General features: G+C 42.8%; 1 protein-coding gene across 1 annotated transcript; it reads left to right on the top strand.

Moving 5' to 3' along the window:
- The first annotated feature begins 15,997 nt into the window (after positions 1-15,997).
- Positions 15,998-18,279, top strand: ZBTB42 (zinc finger and BTB domain containing 42). The gene has a single exon (XM_077820554.1). It carries the CDS (start codon positions 16,004-16,006, stop codon positions 17,432-17,434), a length of 1,431 nt encoding a protein of 476 aa, XP_077676680.1. The 5' UTR covers positions 15,998-16,003; the 3' UTR covers positions 17,435-18,279.
- The last annotated feature ends 5,096 nt before the right edge of the window (positions 18,280-23,375 follow it).

Below are 23,375 nucleotides of genomic sequence, written 5' to 3' on the forward strand. Positions count from 1 at the left end.
GCTGGGCTGAGATCTCTGAGAGAGGGGATAGCCTGCTTGCAGTTTGTGACCATCTCTGTTCAAGGACTGGTGTACATAGTGTAAATATACAATTTATACTCAGAAAATACCCTGATTCTGTGTCCCTGATTTTTCCTCCTACAAGAAACTGACCTGTGAGACCTTGAAATCTGCTATAGCTGGACAGAGAGGTCACAAGAATAGAGAACTTTTCCAACCACTAACAACCTTAGAATCGTAAGGATATGAGACCAAAACGTAATGTTTCATCTCCCATGTGCTAGTCTAGCTTGCTATAATGGGATGGATTAAGCACTTCTCTGTTACCTTACTATTGTCATCTTCTGTCACAGTCACAATGTGGTTTGACCTGTTTTAGGCTCAGCTTTTTTGGAACTCTCCCCCTCTCATTTGTTTCTCTGATCCTCGTCCATAATTTTAAATCTCAATATTTTGTTCTCACTAAGAACTATGAGTTGTGGACTTCTTTTTACTGTTGATCGTTGCTTGTTTTGTGGCTGTATCTTTCTGTGATGCTTCCTCAGCACGTTAGATCAAAGACATAATATAAATAAATGTAATGTAATGTGCTCATTTCTTATTATTATAGACTGATGTTAGAAAACTAAAATCTTACGTGTAGTCCTCACTTTAATCAAGAAACTAAAGAAAGTTTATGAGCACTATATATTTCTTTTAATTTTCCAGAAGAAAAAATATGGTTGGCAGGGGGAAAATATATAATTTCCCCTTACAAGTGTACTTTCTAATGTTAATAAATGATACCGAATAAAGTGGCAACATGGATACATTAGAAACGGCTAAATGTTGGTTGCCACATGCACCATCACCAAGCTGCCTAAAAAGACAACGGATATCATTTTTATGTGGGATTTTCCTCCCCCTCCCTCAGATCAAAAGGACAGCAGCGATGCAATCTGCTGTTTGTGTAGCAAATGTGTCAGGAGAGGCAAGGAGGGCACACACATGGGAACATCTGCTCCAAGAAGCCACTTGAAAATTAACCATTTAGGCCCTGAGTCAAAGAGGTGCTTAAGCACATGCCTAACTTTAAGCATGGGAGTAGTCCCAGTGACTCTTGGAGTCACACTCTGGATCCTGCTTTGCTCCTGGGGCAGCACAGCTACTCGCTGCCTCTTGCAAAGCCACAAGTAAGTCCTCGGGGCCCAATCCTAAGACCACTGACGTCCGCAGGAGTCTTTCGCCTGAGTTCAGTGGGAGCTGGATCAGCCCTTATGCCCAGATTGTGCACTCCTTTCTCATGCTGGGGAGCAGTTACTCACATGAGTCATCCCATAGGCTTCAGTGAGATTACTCACATGAGCTCCCCACTTAGTGTCATTTCTAATAGAAAGTATATTATGTTTTTGACCATCAGACTTTAGGTACAGAAACCCTTCCTGTTATGCACTTGTTGCTCATTCTGCTTCCATTTCTTTCTGCAGCAGCTGTATGCTACTGTGTTCCCTTTCGGGGAGGCTCATCACAAAAAGCTATTAGCCAGCCCTGTTTTAAAAGCAAAGGGGGGACGGGGGCAAGTCTCCTGATTGGTTTCGTGTGTTTGTTTCAACTATAGGTGCACTGCTCACTCTCAGCTACCTCTTGTGCTCTTTGCATGAAGACTTGTTGCCAACATAAAACTATTTGTCAACCCAGTTTTTTAATAATACGCACAAAAATCATTCTTTGTTCCTTCTATGTATAAAAGTGAAAACTCCACCTTGTCCCAAACATCCGAGACTGGCAAGAATGGGGAAAAAACAGCCCAGTGTTGTTCTAGGCCGATAGCCAAGACAACTTGTGCAAGTTTGCACTCGAAATAGTTTTTATAGGCAGAGGGTCTGCCTTCAGCGAAGTTCAAAACTAGCAGCTAGCCACCTGACCTGCCAGTTTCACTGAGTCACTTCCCAGTTATCCCTTTGCTACCCTACCCTACCCCACCCACACTTAGATTTAGAACTGGACAAAAATTATCTTCTCACAATTGCCCCTTATCGCTTGTGGCATATTGAAGACTACACCTCCTTGTGAAAATGTCAACTCTAACCGCTCTCTGGGCCCAGTCCTGCCAGCCATTACTCATGGAAGTAGTCCTTACAGGAGCAGTCCTATTTAAATCAGTGGCTGAGTGAGTGAGGGTTTCTGGGATCTGGCCTTTACCTGTCTCATTTTTCTGGTAACTACCATTCCATTTATTTATTTTTTCAGTTTCCGTGTAGAACTTAACCCAGACTCATCTTTTTATCATCTTGCTACTCTTCTCTGGGACTTTTTTATTGCCTCAGTGGGCCAAATTCAGCCCTGGGGCACATGGGCACACCTTCATTGACTTCAGTTGACTGTACCGATTATACCAGGACTTATAATAATAATAAAAGGTGAAAATTTGGCCCCATCAAAGTCAGTGTGAGTTTTGCCCTTGATGTCAATGGGCCCAGACTGTATGCCTAATATTGGGCACAACAGACAACCAAATGCTATAATGCATTCCAATTCTCTTCTGTGCCACTAATTACAATAGCCCCTTTGCCTTCTGACCCAAGGACCTGTCATTAATTGTGCTAATGGTTTGTTTTTTGAGGGGTTCTCCTGCTCTCCCTGTATATTGACTATATAACTCCAAATGTCATGACCCCTCATTTAAAATGAGACTCACAATGCCTTTGTCCTCCATTCTCCCCATCTATTTAAATCTCTCTAGATGTTACCACTTTACTTTAGAGATGGCAAAACCAAGAATCTTGAATCTAATCTCTTTCAAATATGGGAAAAGGTGGGGAAGGTTGTCTGGATTTGCATTTCTGGATCAGAACCTGCCCCTTCTGTTTTGGTTCTGGGTCACATGCAAAATCAGAAGTGGACTATTTTCTGGGTACAATTCATATGTGCCCCAAGATGACACAAATCTCTCAAACAACTGATTTTGTGGGATTTTTGATTTTTTAGGCTGCAGTTGCGCAAGTTTGGTGCTATTGTATTCAATCATGAACGCTAGCCCATAGTCGCTCTCAAACCAGAACTTTGAACCCAAGTCAAACCTAATTCAGATCTGAAAACCACCTTTTTGACCCATTGCTACTTTCCCTTATACTATTGCCTAGTCCATTTAGTTTAATATCTCCTGCAAATTTGGATTCCATGCTAGAGTCAACTTCATTTAAACTATTTAGGAACAGAATGAAAAATATCACCAATGCTTTCCCCATGGTAATACTCCACACATTCCTTCTTCCTCCCTGACCAATGACATACTACTATTAATATGTGCTATGGTTACCTTATCATTCAGGATTGTTCCCTTCTACTTACTAACCATATAGTCTAATTTCCTGTTCAGTGCAGTGTCAAGTGCCTTTTGCAAAGCCAAGTAGATGGCATCCACCTGCTTTCTAAATATGCCACCAGTCTTGTCAGATGAGATTTATACTTTGCAAAAGAATAAATACAACTTTTTAATGAGCTGATATTTTGTCATATACTCTTACTCGTTCTTTATTAATGTCTCCAGGATCTCACATCACCAGAATTCAGACGGACTAAGTCTCCTGCAAGCCCTTGAAAATCTTCATCTCCAACTGGAGTAAATGGGATTTGAGGATTCACAACAGTTTGCCGAAGGAGTTCAATACCTTACAGAGCTGGGTCCTACTTTTCACTCTCTTCCATAATTATTTTCTCCAAAAAGGAGCACCAAATCTGTCATGGGGACATTTACATACTTACAAGGCCAGGCCTCTACCCAGCAAAGTATTTAAACAGTTGCATTATTTTAAGTCATAGAACTACTCACAGGCTCAAAGTTACACCTGTGCTTAAGTGCTGGATCAGGGCCTATACTAGGCTCTTACTAACCAAGACGAGCATCCCATTTTCATTTCCTGGGCAGGAAGTGACAAGTTAGATAAACCCAAAGCAACTACAGTGAAAGTGCAGTGTACAAGTGTCAAACAAATGCATAAGCAGAATAAAATAGAGACTGGAGTTAGCTTCCAGGCAGGCAGGAGAAGGAAGTTCTGGAAAGATATTTCTATTTGCACTTCTTTTGTTGCGCTGCCTGGACTTTCCCTTCAACTGGAATAAGACTGAGGGAGATGGAAGGGCCACTGTTACCGTGCTGGCTTCCTTCTGCTATGTGTCACAAAGATCGCTGTGGTTCTCTTTGACGAGAGGAATGATCTTCTCCCTTGCTCACCTCATCTCCAATCTTCCATTTTCCTCCTCCAAACTTTTCTATCCCTAGTGGCCCAGCCAGGTAGGCCTTAATCATCCAAAGATCCCAGGGAAGCCAACTGGAGTTTGGGTTGCACAAGGATTGCAGGGTCAGGCCCCAGAGTTCCTGTAACCGTAAAATTATCATAATCTGTGCAACATTCACCATGTCAGATGCTGCTTCAGCACTACCCCTCCTGAAACCCTTATCCACACCTTCACCAATTAAGTAACAGCACCGTCTATGGCCTGTTCAAGCCCCTGCTCTTCAGACTAGCATGAGCAGAATGGTAGAGAGGGAAGATGGTCTTGTGCTTGAGGCGCGGGGAGGCTAACACAAGTGTCTTGAAGGTCACAATAAAGTGTTTTAAAATGGGTCTATGATGTTTTAAATGCATAGTTGTCTGTATCTTACAAGCCTTCCTGTGGAAGTGTTGGGGGATTTTTAGTGAGAGGCATGACAGATTGGGTCAGGCAGGGTGTTCTAGGAATATGGGGCAGCATGAAAAAGATGGACAGTAGACATTGGGAAAGAGGGACACAAATGAGTGGTTGGGCTGAGTGCCGAGGGAGAGTAAAAGGAGACAAAAATTCCTTCATGAAGGAATTAAGTTGTGGAGGGTCTGGAAGGTGAGAGGAAGGAGTATGAATTCAGTGAGGGATAGGGGAAAGCAAAGGTAGAGTTGACTTCTGCAGGAGTTTTGGACAGATTAGCAAGGGATAAAGTGAGTTACATGAAGGCTAAAGTAGTATGCTGTTTTATATACGTTTTTAGAACATACTAATCACCACAGTACCTGAGCACCTTTCAATTGTGCATTAAGCAACGTAACTACACATCTGTCACGTCTTGTTTGTGCTTTCATCCTCTCCCGAGGGGCAGCAGCATGTGCAGTGGAGGGTACTGGTGTGGTAGGTTTGGGTTTTTGTTTTCTTAATATACTTGTTTATATTAGAGGAGGGTCAAAGAAATGTGCCTTGCATTGGAGCAGAAAGTGGTGAGGTTTGGGACGGTTCACTCCACAATCTCAGGCCATCCTCTGCGAAGGTTCTGTCTCCTGCACAGACGAGCTTAACACTTATTATTAAGAGTTCCATTGTGCCAGAGGAGAGAAGTTGTCAATGATGGTCTTCATCCTGTAGTCATGGTTGGAGCTGATTACTGTCTGCTTTGGGGTTTTGGCATGGGGAATGCAGAGAAATGGGCTGTTTAAGTTAATTTTTGTACTTGTAACTTGCACTAGGGTGCCTAGGGATAAATACAAATAAATAATCAAGGGGCATTCAGGAACTCAGTGCAAAAAGCAAAGATCAAAAGAGGATAAGGGAAGAACCCTTCTTTTCCACTTATCGGAGAGCATGGGCAGAGACAGAGCCATTAAAGCTATGAGAGAGCAAGGCATTTATCTAATACAGATCACAACACATTTTCTACCAAGATGTTAGGCTGACTACACGGTTCACAAGAGAGGAACTGATCCTACTTAAGAGACCTTTTATGGACAATGAGATAGGTGCATCAATCCTCTACCTTGCAAAGCTCTGGGTAACAGAGGTAAGCTGATTTATCCTAGGATATAAAGTGTGCTAGATATTGCAATCCCATGTAATATCTTTGGGGACCATATATAGTATTAACTTCATGTATCACTGTAGGCCAAGGATTGTATGCAACTCCAGGGGGGTGGGTTACCACAGTTTCTCCAGGAACAAAAAGCAGTGAGGGGGATTAAAGTGAATCACTTAGGGTGTAAACACCTCCAGAGAGGTACTATCCCCGGAGGAGGCTTGCATATACTGGTTCAAACTGGGTTTCCCAGAGACCAGCATACAAAGAAAGGGCTTTGGCATAAAAATGCTGTACTTAAACTTCTTTCTGATAAAACAAACAGACAGGACCTGCTTTCCATAGTGGAAGCATTGGAAAGATCTTGGCCCACTAGGGCCCCATAAGACTGGTGGGTGACCTCTGGTAGGCTTGTAGCATGGTATAGGAACTTGAATTGTTTTTATATGTTCTGTAATACTTTTACCTTAAGAATAAAGGTGCTTGCTTAGAAAAACCTGTGTGATAACTTGTAATTACTGGCAATACACTATTCACAGCCCTCAGAAAGAAAGCAACGCATGGGTTCTGGCCTTTAGGCAGACTGGCTTGCTGGGGAATATCACAGTGCAAGGCAGGGGGTTGTGCAGCCTTCAAACCCATGGTTAGAAAGGAGTGGGACAAGGGTCCTTGTCCAGACACAGGTGATGGCTGGAGACCTGAGACCTGACTGGGACCTCCTGGGGTTGACCAGAGATGGTGGTGGGGATATACAGATGCAGTTATGCTGAAACTGAGCTGTAGTTCACGAAAGCTTATGCTCAAATAAATTTGTTAGTCTCTAAGGTGCCACCAGTCCTCCTTTTCTTTTTGCGGATACAGACTAACACAGCGGCTACTCTGAAACATCTGCTGGGAAACTGTTGCTAAAGGAAGAAGTTTTCACCAGAAGGTGATTGGTATCAAGCCTTCATGCTAGTTTATTTTATTGCTTAATATGTATTTTAATCACAAGATCTCCCCGTTCTCATACAGCAAAATACCATTGCTGCAGATAAACACTTATGTATACATTACAGTGTGTTCTTCCTGGTATTGCTAAAATAAAGCCTCGTGATGAATTGTTAAAATAATGTCTTATGCAATTTTAAACAGAACAATGTTGGTTAAGTTCTTTTCCTTTAACAGGATACTTTCTTATTCCCTGGCAGTCTGGCCTTTAACTGAATTACTTGGCTTATCTGTGACTGTAATGGCTTCTGCTTTAAACAATTTCGTTAGGACATGATAACTCCTGGTACCCAGTCCCCAGTTGACACCAAGTTGATCTATTGCTATTCCCCATTCAGTATAGTGAATACTAACTTGCATTCACCTGTTATTTTGTAATGTAGGCTACCAGATTGCTTTTTTCTGGGAAAATTTAAGAAACAAAATGTTAAAAAATGAAAATTCTCCTTTACCGCTACTGTATTTTTTTTTTTAAAGAATAAGACATTCTGAATATAAGCCTATAATACAAAAGAAGGCCCCAAACATTACTTTAGGAGTAAAAAAGGGTAAATGTGTGTGAGTGTGTATGTGTGTGGAATATTCAAAGACTATACAAAACAGGAAAGTGTAAATTGTATCCTACAATATTCCTGCAAATTTGTAATGTCAGCAGAAGCCAGTGGATATGGTTTCAATGAGGATAAATGTTCCATATAAGGAAGAGGAAATCTCAGGCTGCACAAGCACCTTTACTGAGAGCTCTTGGACACAGCCTACAACAAAAACAACCAGAAATGAAAGGTGTCTAGCAGGCATAGCACAGAGGTCATGGCAGCCGACAATATCAGCAAAACTAGGCAGACAGACAGTACAAGTGTGAAAGATGCATGTCTAATGGGAATGCATCCCCAAATCTCAGGAGTGATAATCACCCTTTAACACTGGAGGTAAAACAGAGGTGTAAGAGCAGAAACGCTTGGCTGACTTCAATGAGAACATGTGCAGACACTGCCATGTATAATAGTGCTCCCCAAACAGTATCCATTTTGCTGTACCTGTGCATGCATGTCAGTTCTGGATTGGTGTGTTCTTACTAATCCACATCATTGAAATAAAGTGGATGAATAATTTTTTTACACACACACACACACACACACATATATACTCAGCAACATAGGGATCCCATTCAGGGATGAATATACTATGGATATAGAACGCTCACACTTAATTACACATATATGCGCATCAAATAGAACATGGCAAACAAGTTTTAGGTGTCAGTGGTTTAGGTGTCAGTGAGATATCAATAGGACATCCATAAAACAAATAAGTCTCTTGAAACAGCCATCACTGGTGCATTGGCTGGACATCCAGAATCCATGGAGGAGACCACTGGCTGCAATATTTACTGTGATCATGTAAGGAGCTGCAAAGATGCAAGTTAAAGCTGCCTCAAGCAGCTCCCTTGTTTGCTGCACTTGGCGCTTGACCATGCCTCCTTTTCAGAAAGCCACACCCACTTTTCCCACAGCAGGACCGAGTAGTGAGGAAGCTGTCTGCATCATCTCATGTTTCCCTAAAATCATAAGGTAGCAGGCCAGATGCTCAACTGATGTAAATTGGAGTAGCTCCACTGACTTCAATGGGGCCACTCCAATTTATACCAACTGGCTCCGCATTCTGTTTGGTATAACTCCCACTTGCATTGAGAGGATGAGATGTAACTGGCAGCCTTTCTAATCTATGCTGTGAACCAGTTGGCATAAATGGGCTTGAGAAACAGAAGCATAGAAACTTAAATACATAGAACCAATTATGACCAATGTATCTGATACCCCTTCAGTTCCTGTGAGTATGTCCTGTGTCTTATCACCAATCCTCTTTGCATGAGCAATAGATTGGGTGATGAAGAGGCACCAGAAGGTATCATGGACGGAGCAAATTGGGTTAGCAGAGATGAGTTACATGACCTTGACTTGGCTGACGACACTGCTTTCCCTAAGTATGACAGAGAACAAAATGATTGCCCCTACATCACAGGTAGAACAGAAAGCAGTAACAATTGGATTGAAAGTAAATTCAGAGAAAACCAAGATTATGAAGGTAGGAAACAGGACAACAGATGCAAAGGTGTATGTGGATGGAAAAGAAATCAACCAGGTAGAAGAGTTCTGCTATCCGGAGAGTATGATGACATTTGAAGGTGGCTGTGCTAAAGTTATTCATATGAGATTAGGAAAAGCAAACATTGCTTTTGGAAGGATGAACAATATCTGGCCAGACTGTGGTCTCCACACCAAACTAAAATTGAGATTATATCATGGGACTATACTGAGCATGCCACTGTGTGGAGCAGAGATTTGGCTCGTGACAGCGACTAACTACAAGAGATGGGAGGCTGCCTGTCACAGATGGCTGAGGAAGATATTACACATTTCATGGAAAGACAAAATAACAAATGTGAGAGAAAGGGATCTGACAGAGCAGGACATGTTAGAACATATCATCAAAGAAGGTTCAGGTGATTGGGACATGCACACCGTATGCAAGGTGGGAGGCCTGCTAAGAAGGCACTGAAGTGGGTACATGAGGGTGGAAAGAGAGAGTGAGGAAGGCCCAGGAAGAACTGGCAGAAGAGAGTGACAGAGGATATTGAATGCACAGGCATCGTCCTTGAAGAAGTACCACAAGTAGCGAATGAGCATAATCAGTGGAAGAACTGGACTGCCCGATATGTTAGAGACTCAGGAGGAATTAAAGTCTAAGGTAAGGCCCTATGAGTATAATACTATTTCTAAAACTGATTCTCCCTCTGAATTGATATCGGACTAACCCAAAACATAAAAGTAAGATCACATAGTACTTAAATAACAGACAGAAAACACAGGGAAGCCTTCTATACAATGAGATGAGAGAAAGTGAGAGACTATTATCAAATCACATAAAAAACCCTGTTGCTACCACTGCCAAGCTTGCCCATGGAGAGGGAAGAGAGATACCATGAGGTAATATATAAGCTTGTTGGATCAAAGGGAGAAAAATGACAATGAATCATCAAGCTTTATGGGCCTGATCCCATGCCCATTTTAGTGTTCAGTCCCTCCACTGATTTCAATGGACTTTGAATCAGGCCCAAATCGCATAAACTATTAGGGCCACATATTACCCTTGAACTGCACATGAAAGACCAGTTGACATCAGTGCTTAGTTCTACTTCCAATCTATGGCCCAGCAGTCTTTGCCCAGGCAAAATGCTCATTGAAGTCAATGGGAGTTTGCCACGAGTATTAACAGCAGAACAGGGCCCAGTGACAGCATATGACACCATAGACTGCACTCTTGAATAGTCTAATGCAGACGTTCTCCATTTTTTCTATATTGGTCCCCCTCTCTCTCCTTTCCCCAGCTGGGGTCTAGCTGGGACCCACACTTGCATTCAATGATATGGAAAGAGCAGCATAGTCACAACTTGTTCACACACCCCAGCTGAAGAACCCCTGGTCCAATAGCTTTGCAACGGTGGAAGCAGTGGTTTAGATGGGACACAACCTCCTGCTTGGCTCCCTCCTCATGGAATAATTTAAAATGGAGCCTCCTACTCAGTTTATTAGTAGGGGAATTTTCATTCTGCAGGCTGGGAGGGACTCAGAGACCTGCAAGGGAGGTGAAAGCAGGTTGCTTGGATATTCACATGTTTACATGAGGGTCTTCAGAAGTGCAGAACCTGTCAAAATGTGGTGCCAAGGGCATCTGTCCCTGTTGCCCTTGCCAAGGTCACCTCTTACGTCTTGTCTACACTAGAAAGTTGTACTGTTTAAACTATATTGGTATAGTTAAAGTGGTACAATCCCCTAGTGTGGACACAGTTATATCAGTATAAAGGTGTTAGATACACAGCTAGCTATTCTTGTAAGGTGTCACTATTCCCATTTTGTTTTTAAATAAAAAGTTTAGATGTGACTAAATATAGATAAATGTTATTCCTGGAGAAAAACTGACTGCTGCCATATTTTAGTTACATTTCAAAGATAGTAACTAATCCAAAATTACTGTGGAATTATAATCACTTTACTAAAAATAAAGTGCTGTTATTTGTAGACAGTTATTCCTAGCTGATAGAAAGCCAACAGAAATTAAATCTAACCTTTTCTGCTTGATTTCTCTTTTTCTTTCTCTTTCTTTTCCCTTGTTTTTAAAGAAGAGAAGTGGCAATTAAAAATATGGTGGTGCAAAATAAGAGACTGATACTTGCAGACCTTGTTAAGAGAAAATTCCCCTTGTAGCCATACTGCCAAAGTGTAGATTGTGGGATCAGATCCTAGACTGGAAAAATAGAAAGTCTCATTCATTTCAATAAAATGTTTTTGTTCCAAAAAAAAAAAAGGCAGAGGCACTAACAGGTATGAAATTTTTAAAACATGGTATTAGTGACATTACAAACTCAGGATGAAGATGCTGAGATAACAGTTCACTAGTATGACTGACAGAGTGCCATGGATTTGCACTGTGCTTTACTCCATGCATAAGAAAAAGTCCCTACCCAAAGCAGCATAATTCAGATATATACAAGAGACTGCATAACATTTCAAACACACGAACGTATGGAGACTGTGTCAGTCCGGACATCAACAAAGAAAAGCCTTATGAAAACTTCACATGCAATTTGTGAGGTAAACAGGAATAATCTTCTGGTGTTGGCTGGACTGTTGGCTGTTACAGTGGGGTAATGTAGGTTACCATCATTGAAGGGACAGTTCCAGGACAGTGAGAAGATCAAGGTTATATTCCCTGTTCTGTTCCAGTGTGATAATGGCCAAATCACTTAAGCTTAAGGGCTTTGCTGCATAGGGATGGATTTAAGCTTAAGGGCTTTGTGGAATCAGAACCTATACCACTCTGTGCCTCAGTTTCCCTATTTGTAAGATGGAGATAATAATACTACCTCTATGTGAAAAGGACACTATGCTGATACAGTCATTAATTTTCATGAGGAACTCAGATACTTTGGTAATCAATGCCATAGAAAGGTCTTTAAAATTAGCCAGCCATGGTGAAGTTTGATCTCTGAGAGCAACAACGAGTCAAAGGTGATACAGTTCCTGACTTCTGTGAACAAAGAGCCTGGAAATAAAAGGACAGAAATCTGAATTAAACTGAGAATAACCAAACACATTAATTATAATAATATTTTATGATAGTACCTAGGGGCCCCATTGCTCTAGATAGTGTAACATACACACAGTAAATGATAGTCTCTGCCCCAGGCCATTTTACAATCTAGACAAGACGGATAATGGGTGGGAGACAGACTGTGTTATCCCCATTTTACAGATTTGAAACTGAGGCACAGACAGATAAATGACCTACCCCAGGTCACACAGAAATTCTGTGGCAGAGCTAGGAAGTGAGCCCAGGTATCTTGAATATGACAGCTTGAAAAACAGGATTACTTTTTTGCAAAAAATGTCATTCAGAATTTGTATGCAGTGTTGTTGTAGCCATGTTGGTGGGTGAGGTAATAGCTTTTATTGGACCAACATCTGTTGGTGAGAGAGACGAGCTTTTGAGCTTACACAGAGCGGAAGAAAAGCTCTGTGTAAAAGCTTGTCTCTCTCACCAACAGAAGTTGGTCCAATAAAAGATATTACCTCATGCAAATTTATTTTTTTAAATTCAACATTTTTAAAACTGGGTCCCAGTCCAGGTCTTTAATTTATGAGACCATCTTCACTCTGACATGCCTCAAATGTTACATATGTTCACAATCCACACAAATGCAGGACAATGAAAGTCACTTGTATCGTTATTCATTCCCTAGGGGCCCAACTTTCAATGGTGTAGGATCAGGCAGTAGGGATGACATCCTGGCTTCCCTGAAGTCACTGGGAGTTTTGCCATTGGTTTGGAAGAGGCCACGATTTCACCCTAGGTTCCTTTGGTGGGACTAGCTGGTGGTACCTACCACACTGAACAGAAAACCGGTAAAATGGCCAATGAATTTCTACACTTTTTAGTACAAAGGAGTTTACGTTTGATGGGATTACAGCTAATTAAAATTTAAAATTCAAATTAACTATCTAAAAGGTCATCTTGAAAATCCGTAGGCATCTGGTATTTATCAGCTGACACACAACTAAAGATAAATCCAGGAAAGCATGCCACCTTTCCAAGTGTCATGTTTCAGTCAATCCCATACTGAAAGCAGGAATGAGGCAATGAGCAATTAGCACCGCCTGGGGAAAGTGATAATGCGTAATAAAAACTTGCTGCTCAATTCGATTTTTTAAAATATAAATTTCTAATCTTTTGAAGGGATTGCTTCTTTAACCCTACAGCGTGCAGAGAAGGCATGCGCCATAATCTTCCTGCTTTCAGACACAGACCAAACTTTGTGAAAGCCTCTTAAATGACTCTTTATTTACTTGCAATCAAAGCGGTCTAGGTCAAAATACACTGCCGGGGAATGATCTCAGGTTTGCAGCATAATTATTCTAAAATATACTTGTAATTTATGTCTAAATTAGCCCCATTTTATGACAGTCACCTGATCCAATCCTAGCCACATGTCACGGATTACAGATTTGTGCTGTTAGTTCTTTACCAGCAGGCACGATTTAACCGTGCCAAAAGCATCCCCTGCGATCATCTAGACAGGATACGACAGGAATGCACAGATACAAGCCCGCTGCGTTTCACACTGATAGCTACGCCACTCGGCAAACAAAAAGTTCCCAGCCCAAGACCTGAAAGTTGGGGGCTCATTGCTTGAGCCCGGTGCGAATGACTGTAATGGCAAAACATTCTGCTTAAAAATCAGCAGAGTGTCCACAGTCGTTGTGTCATATAAAGCCTCGGGCGAAGTCCCTGCGTTGCTGTTGGAAAGCAGGGGTAGTTTCGCAGCGAAGCGATGACCAGTCCCCAGGACGGGGCGGGGGTGGGTGGGAGGAATCCCCCCTACTCCCTGCTCCGGGGGATCGATGATCGTTCGTTAGCAAACGCCACCCGGGGAAAGTGACTTTCGGCTCGCTGCCTCCTGGGCTTGCGGCACGTTGTGTTGCAGTTAAACAAGCTCCGGTTGGCGTCCTGCTCCCGGGGTGCGGGGCGAGGAGAAGACACTTTCCAGCCAGGATGAGAGCACATTTCCCTGCCAGCGATGATTTCTCCCTCCCCCTCTCCACCAGCACCGCCTGGCCGGGAGCTGGCGCGGCGTGCCAGGCCGGGGAGCGCCCCGCAGCACCTTCTCCTCCCCCCCCCGAGCCCGGCCACTGCAGCAGCGTGGGACAGCGAGCGGGCGGTCTCGCGGCACACGCCCGAAGCAGCGGGGCAGCTGCCGCCCCGAGCGGGATGCGGGCAGGCCGGGGACTGGGGGCAGCGCCGCCGCCGCCGCCGCCGCCGCCGCCTGGGGGCTGGCAGCGTCAGGGGCCGGAGCCGCGAGCGCGGCTGGGGCTATTGTGTGCACTAGACAGGCAGGGGGGAGAGAGAGACACACACACACACCCACACCCCTCGCTCGCTCAGAGGGAAAGTATCGCGAGAGCGGCTGGCTAACAACCTGCTTCACAACACAAGAGCGCTGCTAGGCTGCCAGCAACAGAGCCCCGGGCTCCTGTCCGCCTCCGGCTGCACGGTCCCCGGCGCCGCCAGCCACATCTGGGGCGGCTGGGCAGCCTCGCACGTGCGGCCGCGGCCCGGGGGCCGGACGCTGAGCCGCCAGCGAGGCAGGCTGGTAAGTAGCCAGTAGCGGTGCCTTCCCTGACCCCCTTCCCGGGCTGGGCTGCACCTCCCCCCGCCTGGGGGCACCCTCCTGCCCTCCCCCCCCAGCCCCTTGTGGGGGCTGGCTCTGTCCTCCCTAGTGCATTTGACCCCCTCCCCCAACACCCCACCCCCCCGAGTCTGCCCACAAAGGGAAAGTCCCGGCAGTAGTCCCATAAAGTTGGGGGGGGGGAGGTTGCGGGGAGCCGCAATGAGCCACCCAGCGAAACGAGCCCGATGGCAACTCGGAGCCTCCCCTCCCCGGGAAAGTTTGCGAGCGGCGCGGGCGCTGGGAACTTCTCCCAGCAAAGGTCAAACGGGCTCCCTCGTCCCTCTGCGCGGCTGCCGCAGCAGCGGTGGGATTGTTATTAAGCAACTTTCCCAGTATTATTCTTTGGGGGAGGGGAGAGGCAGAGCCAGGGGAGGACTCGGTTTAAGTTTATGGGATTTAATAGATGGCTATAAATGGGGTTGCTGGAACTTTAAAAGGCAGCAAGCTGTGGTTGGCTGGTAGCTAGATTTGGAGTAACATATGGCATTAAAAGGAGCACAGCTGGAGGTAGCATTTCCATCGCAGTGAAGTCAGAGCAGCTGACTCTCCAGCTTGCAGTGTAATTAGCAAACCGAGCACTCCCTCCCTCACTCGCATGCTCTCCTCTCTCGCACACGCACTCACCCGCCTGCTAGCCTTCCTCGACTGCCGAGCCGCACCATCGCCGCCTTCGCCCGGGGTGCCCTCTCCCACCGCAAACTCGGGCGCCTCCAGGAGGGGCGTTTTTTCCCATGCACCCCTCAATCCCTGCGTGGCAGCCGGGTAAGGTGAGCCCCCTGGTTGGATCTCCCTGCTTGGAGCTGTTGCCGCAGGTAGTTGGACTTGTAGCCTCACCGCATCTCTCTGGAATGGTTGGTTTGGCTTTTAATAACTTTCAGGGCAGTAAACTTTGTGTGTGCGGGCTTCATTCGTAGGACCTTTCTCCTCCCACCCCCCAAATACGTGAAGCGTTCAAATTCCTTTACTAGCCCAAGCAATGAATGAGTGATCTATTATTTAATGTAGAATGATTGCGCATAAAGTTAAGCGTGGGATTGGATTGATTTGGTTGTTTCATTAAAAGAACAAAACTGATGTCCGGAGTTAGACATTTCCAGGAATGCATAAACTGCTGGGTTCTCCCCCCCCCGTCCCGCCCCCAGTTTGTTAGTGAAAGAGACAAAGGTTGGAGGTGCTGCTTCTTTAGAAGCTTTTGTTTACTTGCAATCAAGTTTTTCCTGTTCGGAGCAGGTGGTGAAGGATGAGAAGCATGTTGGCTTTCTTTGTTTTAAATAAAACTATTCTAGACAACGAACAGTAAACGTTATCTCCAAGGCTGTTTCTTTGGCTTGTATTACCCAAAAGCCAGTCTGTTTGTTACAGCTGCTGGGAGGCTTTAGTTTATAGTAGCATTCAAGTTTTTCCTGTTTTGAACAGGTTATGAAGGAAGAATGGAGTTTCCAGACCATAGCCGCCAGTTGCTGCAGTGTCTGAGTCAGCAGCGTCACCAGGGCTTCCTGTGTGACTGTACTGTTTTAGTTGGAGAAGCTCAGTTCAGAGCCCACAGAGCTGTTCTTGCTTCTTGCAGCATGTACTTCCATCTTTTCTACAGGGACCAGTTAGACAAAAGGGATATTGTGCATCTGAACAGTGACATTGTCACAGCCCCAGCCTTCAGTCTGCTGCTTGAATTCATGTATGAAGGAAAGCTGGAGTTTAACAGTCTTCCAGTTGAAGATGTGCTCGCTGCAGCGAGCTACCTTCACATGTATGACATTGTGAAAGTCTGCAAGGGCAAGTTGAAAGATAAAGAATTGTGTTTGGAAGAAAAGATGAATGATGATGTGGCTAATTTGGAAAAAGATGAGCATTTTTTAGACACGGGAGTGCCCCTGGTACATGAGTTCGACCCGGGACACAAACAAAAATTCAGTGTCACAGAATATGATAGAGCAACGAATAAAGATAGGGTCAGTGGTCACCCTGGCTGGTGCTCTGATCTTATATGTGTCAGCTCTGTGTCTGCAGAGGCAGAATCGTGTACCATAGCAGCTGGAAAAACAAAAGCTAATGTCAATAGTTCTGCAGGATCTTTGTCCCAAAGGTCTGTTAACCATACCCCGGCTTCAAGTGATGTGGACTGTGCTCTGGATTTGTCTTTCAAGCCTGTGTCTGGGAGAGATTCCTTACACCCCTCCTACGTCTTTGGACAGCTGGCTTCCGACAGCCAGCAGCAGGGTACTGAGCCACTTGTTAAAGATGAACAAGACTTGCTGTCAGATCAGGAGGACAGTGAAGCAAGGAGTCCAGAGAGTCAGCATTTTGGGAATTCAGCCAAAAGCCTAGTGACAGGGTTAGGACACATGTTCACAGGAAACGGCAGTTCTCACGCAAGAGAAGATGATATAGATCAAGATAGAGATGAGAGTGAAGATGACATGGATTCATCAGATATCTCCTCCTCTGGTGTACTTGTGCCTCCTGGGCATATCTGCATTTGCCCCCTTTGTAGCAAAGTTTTTCCAAGCCCCCACGTCCTGCAGCTGCACCTGAGCTCTCACTTCAGAGATAAAGATGGCTCAAGGACCAGGTTGTCTCCTGATGGTTCGGTGCCCACCTGTACGCTTTGTGGGAAGACTTTTTCTTGCATGTACACCTTAAAGAGACATGAAAGGACTCACTCGGGCGAAAAGCCTTATACCTGTGCCCAGTGTGGAAAGAGCTTCCAGTATTCCCACAATCTTAGCCGTCACGCAGTAGTGCATACCAGAGAGAAACCCCATGGTTGCAAATGGTGTGAAAGACGATTTACACAATCCGGTGACTTATACAGACACATCCGTAAATTTCATTGTGGCCTCGTAAAGTCCTTGGTGGTTTGAGACAAGCTTTTTTTTTTTTTAATGGATGTTACTAATGTGTGGGTTTTTTTTTTTTAAGGCAGCATGTGATTTTCTTTTTTTACTGATCTTCACATCAGTTAACAATGTTGAAAGATGCTAAGTGTACACTTCAGTGGCCTTTTCGCCACGGCCGCCTTTTTTTCCCCTGTTCCCCTCCCCCCTTGTCTGTTGCGCACCCATGTTACATTATTTCCAAGTTAGTAGAGTGAAAATGATTTAAGATTCAATGATTTGGCTTCGATTTTTCATGCTGGAAGTACTTGTTTTGTGTTCCCCCCCGTTTAAAAAAAGATTGATAACAGAATCAGAGAAATACTCCAAGATTTACTTAAGTCCCCTAAATGCTATCTGTGTATTTCATGATAACCTAAGAGTTGAACTATAGCTTCTTCTTTTGATGTGGATGCGGGAATCTGCTCACTTAACTCCATGTGTCTCAAGATGAGACCTACAGCCTTTTCAAGAAGTAGGCTTAAATTGGCCCAGTTTTTTTAAAGAGGTTTGAGAATTCCTTGACTTGTACTTACATATCTGGTACAGTTTGGCTTTTGATTCTTACTACTGTATCAGAGTAGTTTTGGAGTCAATCCTAAAATCGGAATTAAAAGTCTTGCATACAGACTTGGCATACTCAGAAGGAAAGTTTTAAATTTCTTTCTCCCCTTCCCTCCTCCAAGGACTATTATGTGTTGAATAGCACTGAGCTGCTTTTGAATTTTAAAAACTGGGTAGAAACATGTTTCTATCTGCGCTATATTCACTCCTTAGCTGTTGAAGGATAAGCACTAGAGTAAACAGGTAAACTCACGGGATATATGAACACATCTCCATCCCTGTCTGGACAAACAAACACAGGGACCAATCCTGCTATTGCCGGGGAAATGTTACTTCAGTGAGTAAACTCATAGAGGGTGCAAGATTGGGTCTGTAATATGTCCCATAACCTTGCTCAGACATTTGGGAATGGATAAAACTATACAACAACTGCAGGGTCTGGTGAAGGAAATGCAGTGGCTGAGTAGCTAGTTAGGAACTGATGACCAGTATTCTTAAGAGGAAATTGGTCAGTGTAGCAATATGTGACGGTCAATCTTTTTGTTTCGTTTTAAAACGGGGATTTCTGACTTGTTCAGGATACCTGTAGCATCTTCTGGTACATTTTAGTAAAATTACGATTTTTTTGAAATGACCGATATTAAAGATCAGTAGCTTGGAGATGTATATATTTTTATGGCTTATATATTGTTAAAGTTGGCAACTGCCCTGGGCCAAGTTCTGTGGAATTCATCTGATTTCTTGGGTAGCACAAATGCAAGCCAGCGGAGGGACTTGGCCCTGCTAGTTTTGCACCAGCCAAACGAAATACTAACTTTCCCATTGTTTCCTAAAATTTAGACCATCTCTAATTATAACAGGTTACTGAATTCCAAATACAGTAGTTCAGTTATCTGCCTAAGAGAACACCCTTTGGTCTGTGCATGTCAGTAAATATCAGATTATGCCTCTCCAGTTAAAGCGTCCGTTCAAGGCACACACACATACAGAACTGAATTCTTATGACATCTGTGCTTTTGAATTTCATTTTTTCTGAACTGAATCTTTTTTTTTTCTTTTTAATTAAGAAAAAAAGTTTATTTTGTCAAGTTTACTGACACTCCTGGAATGGTTTCTTGAAGTTCAATCATTTATTTTTAAACGAATTTGAAGCACTGAAGTGGATTCTTCTAAATACTGTACTTCAGAATATCGGATTTCATCCCAAAAGAAGGAATTGTCCAGCATTTCCCTTTACATGTATTAAGTAAGCACTACTACCTATGTGGTTTCAACAGTGTAATTGTGATATTGATCTATTGTGAAAGTACTTTTAAAAAAAACCCCAGGACTTCACTTGTTGTGATCTCCTTATTCATCTCTTAAACTATGAATGTACATGTAATGTGAAATTTTACTTCTACTCTTAGTTTGTTTAGACTAATTTCTTTGAATTACTGTAAAATATTTTTGCTGAACCTGTTACATAGGAACATGTGGGAGAGCACTATATGTGTAAACAGACGTGGCTTTGGTACTGTGGTCTTATTCTACTTAATCACTTTTTTTTTGTTGTTGTTGCTGTGATTGGAAATAGCACTGAACAAAAATCTACGAAAACTAAGTTATTTTTTTTCTCCTGATGATACTTGATATAGTATTTATTAGAATTTTTTGAAGTGGAATTATTACTGTTAAACTATTTCAAAATAAGTTAATCTATGCTTCCCCTTAAATCTTACACAAACTTCTGTACATGCTGTAAAGTGAACAACTAATACAGTAGTGGTATTATCTAAACTAGTAATATTTGTTTAAAGTTTGCATTTTTTGCAGTACTGCTGTTGCATTTCACTCTTCACTTCCATTTTTTTTTTTAAAAGCTCAAATATCCTAAATTGTGCCATAAGACACTAGTAGGGGGGCGAGGGAAAGTCAAAACAAGTTTGCATCTGACTTTAGTCTAGAAATAACTCACTAAACTAATGCTATGAGCATGCTCTGTACTGCATTGAATATGGGGTAAAAGTAAAAGATATAACAAGCTGTGTGTTTTCTTTTAGTGCGTTATTAATGCACTGTTCTTTTCTCATAGCTTAGTATTTTTCTCCCCAACCGTAATAGCTTGAATTTCTAAAGTAAAGATGTTTGCACTTATTTTTATTTTAAAGTGACTTTTGTTTTGGTGCGCTCTGTCTTGGCTTTGTTTTTGTTTTTAAAGTTGCAATAGCTTTGAGCATGTCTTCAAAAATGGCTCATTACAGAGAAATACTAAAAACATTGCACACTTATGTTTTCATAAAATATTTCACTGTGGGGGAGTCACCTCTGTAAAGACTAATACTGCTCTAAATTTTAAACACTGGATTTGTCTTCGACTACAAACAAAAACTGTGAAGTTAATGTAAAAAAATCATCAATATTTTTAATTGTTTTTAATCCTGTTGCAGTTCAGATTAAATATGTATATTTAAAGACACTAATTTTTGTGGGAGAGTTTTATAGTATACAGTATGTAGAAAAGCTATTGGAATGGAATATATTTTATAAAAATGTTCGATCACTGTTTTATAGTGAACTGTTTTTTTCTTCAGTGTTAGTACTATACTGTTTAGTCTAGAGACGACAATCGCGTAAAGAGTGACTTAAGGGAAAACTATGGTTAGCGCTTAGTATTTTTGTGTGGAGTTTTGTTTGCAACTGTATCGGTATGTGCTGTAAAATGTGACAATCGTGATTAGGATTGTTGTCTTTATAAATTTACACAAAATAAAATGTGCTAGAGTTGTACATCGAGCCCTTTCGCTCTTTAACGGAACTTTTAAAAATCTATACCTGATGGTGGTTTCACTGTCTCTTTGAATGACAAACTAAAAATCCAAGTGGCCCTGAAAAAGTAGACAGTTGAGGGAATTGCTATATCCTTGTCTGACAGGGACATAGACCCAATGTTTAATCCATTACCCCGTCACTGAGGAAAACTAAATATTCACACCCTGTTCTTCTGTTTTGATGTCCTAGTCATACTGATCCGAATTCAGAGCCTATTGATCTCAGTGTGAGCCTTTCCACTGCCCCTTTTTGAGCAACTCTGCAGTATATGCTGCTCTGTCTAGAGCTGTGTTTGCTTCTACTGGGGACATGGGTACCAGGTCACAGGTTCCTATCCTGTAAATGCTTAAGGATTTAAGTAACTCTACTCATATGGTCCAATTGACTTGACTGAGACTTCTCCTGCATAACTTTATTCAGGTGGGAGTAATCTCACTGAAGTCAATTGGACTGCTTATGTGAGCAGTTACTTATATGTGTAAGTATTGACAGGATTGGGGCCTTAAGGTCTGAGCCTATTCCCACTGAAGTAAATGTAAAGGCTCCCTTCAGTGGGAGTTGGAATTGGGCTTTCTTTTTTAAAGGGCCCAAGTTGGACATGCTGGCTGCTTCTGAAGAGACAAAATAAGCTGTGTGTTGCTATGTTCTGAAGGCCCCAGCCAGGGACAGAAAGTTTGAAAGAACCAGTATTGCAGAGCTGCAAGGAAGGAAATCCTATTTCACGGAGCATGTTTTGTCCTTTCTTTTGCTGTAATATCTTTATTGCAAAGTCTCTCATATTGTATTCAAGCACATTTCCTGCCTTGCAGCACTTCAGTACCTCCTGTCTCGCTCTGTAGGGAGGATAGAATGCTGTTGGAGACAACTATCATTCCTACGGCACCCGGCTGTGATGTGATGAAGTGTTGGCAAGTTTTGTATAATTTTATTGGATGTGTAGCCACCGCTAGAGGTAAGTGAGTGTCTGTTGGTGGGATTCTTACAGCTGTCTGTCTGGCACCATTATCCATTGTTTTCTTCTGTCCCTGGCCTTCTGAATACACTTGCAGATAGACTGTTTTCAAGATGCAAACTGAACATATCCTATTTTATTGCTCTGCTGTACAAAAATACCTTCCTTTGAGGGATGGTAGACATAGGAAAAGTGTTTTTATTAAACTTAAAGATGACCCTGTAAGTGGATGATCTGCAAATATGCATCAAACAAATATTTCCAAACTGAAGAAAGCAGCACACAAGTGTTTGTTTGTTTTTTAACACTTTGGCTTGGGCATACTTTGCATACACTTTGGCTTGGCCCATTTTATTTATGCTGATTAAAAATGTTAAGGTATCCTAACACTCCAGATCTTGGTGCCTATTGCTTGATAACTTATTAAATTTTAAGGTGTATCTGTGCTGCCTGAAATATGCAGCAAATGTCACGCTTTTCCACTATCCAAAGACTCAATAGATTATAAACAAAACAGAAGGGAGGAGAGGGACATGTATCAGAGTGGCTGCTGGGTTTTGATATCTTTTGGAAGATGGACTTGCTGTTTAGCTATCGATTCAGTCCTGGCTGGCGCTACGTTTCTTTGAAGTGCCAACTGCCTTCCACTCGCTAGGTCGAAGAAGGTCCTTAAGCCTTACAGAGTTGGCCCATATATTACTTCAAACAAAACTACACAGAAAAGCAAAACACCTTGGTACCAGACACACAACATTGTGTATCCAGCTGTGCAGTTCACACCACCACATGTCACAATCCAGGCCAGAGACCACTGCAACAACAAAGAAATGACTTTGTGCTCTCTCGGCTGATGTGGGCTGATATAGCAGCCCAAATATAGTTACCAGCATTTTGCTATCATCAGTTGTTTGGAAGCAGAGTGCTATCGAGGGTTTTAATCATGTGGGTTCTCCATTAGCGTTTTGGATTCTAGATTGTGAGAGGTAGCATCTATGGTTGGCCATGCTTTTTAATTTTTTTTTTTTAATACAAACTAAGCATCCAGGCCTTGTGATGTGATGAAGTACTGTCCTTTTGACATTGGAAGCACACATGAGCAACCTCTTGTTGCTGGCCTAAACTACCAAAATCTGACTGATTCAATCATTCTCAACATTAGCCTTGATAGGTCGAAAGTCGGTAAATACTGATCTGGGGCAGGAGTTGTCTGCTGGGTAACTGAACTTTTCTACTGACTGTGTAGGAATGGCTGTCTCAGTAATGCCATTCTGCTTACTGGTCATCACAAGATATTGCTGTCTTGGACTGCAGTTGCCATTCTTCCAAATAGTCTTGTGGGTATTTTTTCTTCTGCTCTAAGTATTCCTGAACATAATATGAATCAGCAGCTGTTATCTAAGGGAAGCTGTGGCAGGTGTGACCCAGAGGAAGTAGTGTGTGTAGGACAAAGCTGGTATCAAGTAAAATGGAGTCAATGGTGCAGTTGGCCTCTGAAAACGTTTTGTGCTCGAAGTATAAGAATTGTTAACAGCACCGTTGCTAGTCAGCCTCAAGAACAATTTGTCTCGAATCGCTTCTTGTTTGTTCTGGGGAGAGCCTGGC

The sequence above is a fragment of the Eretmochelys imbricata genome, chromosome 6 (assembly GCF_965152235.1).
Source record: "Eretmochelys imbricata isolate rEreImb1 chromosome 6, rEreImb1.hap1, whole genome shotgun sequence".
NCBI lineage: Eukaryota > Metazoa > Chordata > Testudines > Cheloniidae > Eretmochelys > Eretmochelys imbricata.

What these genes read in the sequence shown, in the direction of transcription:
- ZBTB42 (XM_077820554.1), top strand. Translation starts at nt 16,004, where the DNA reads ATGGAGTTTCCAGACCATAGCCGCCAGTTGCTGCAGTGTCTGAGTCAG.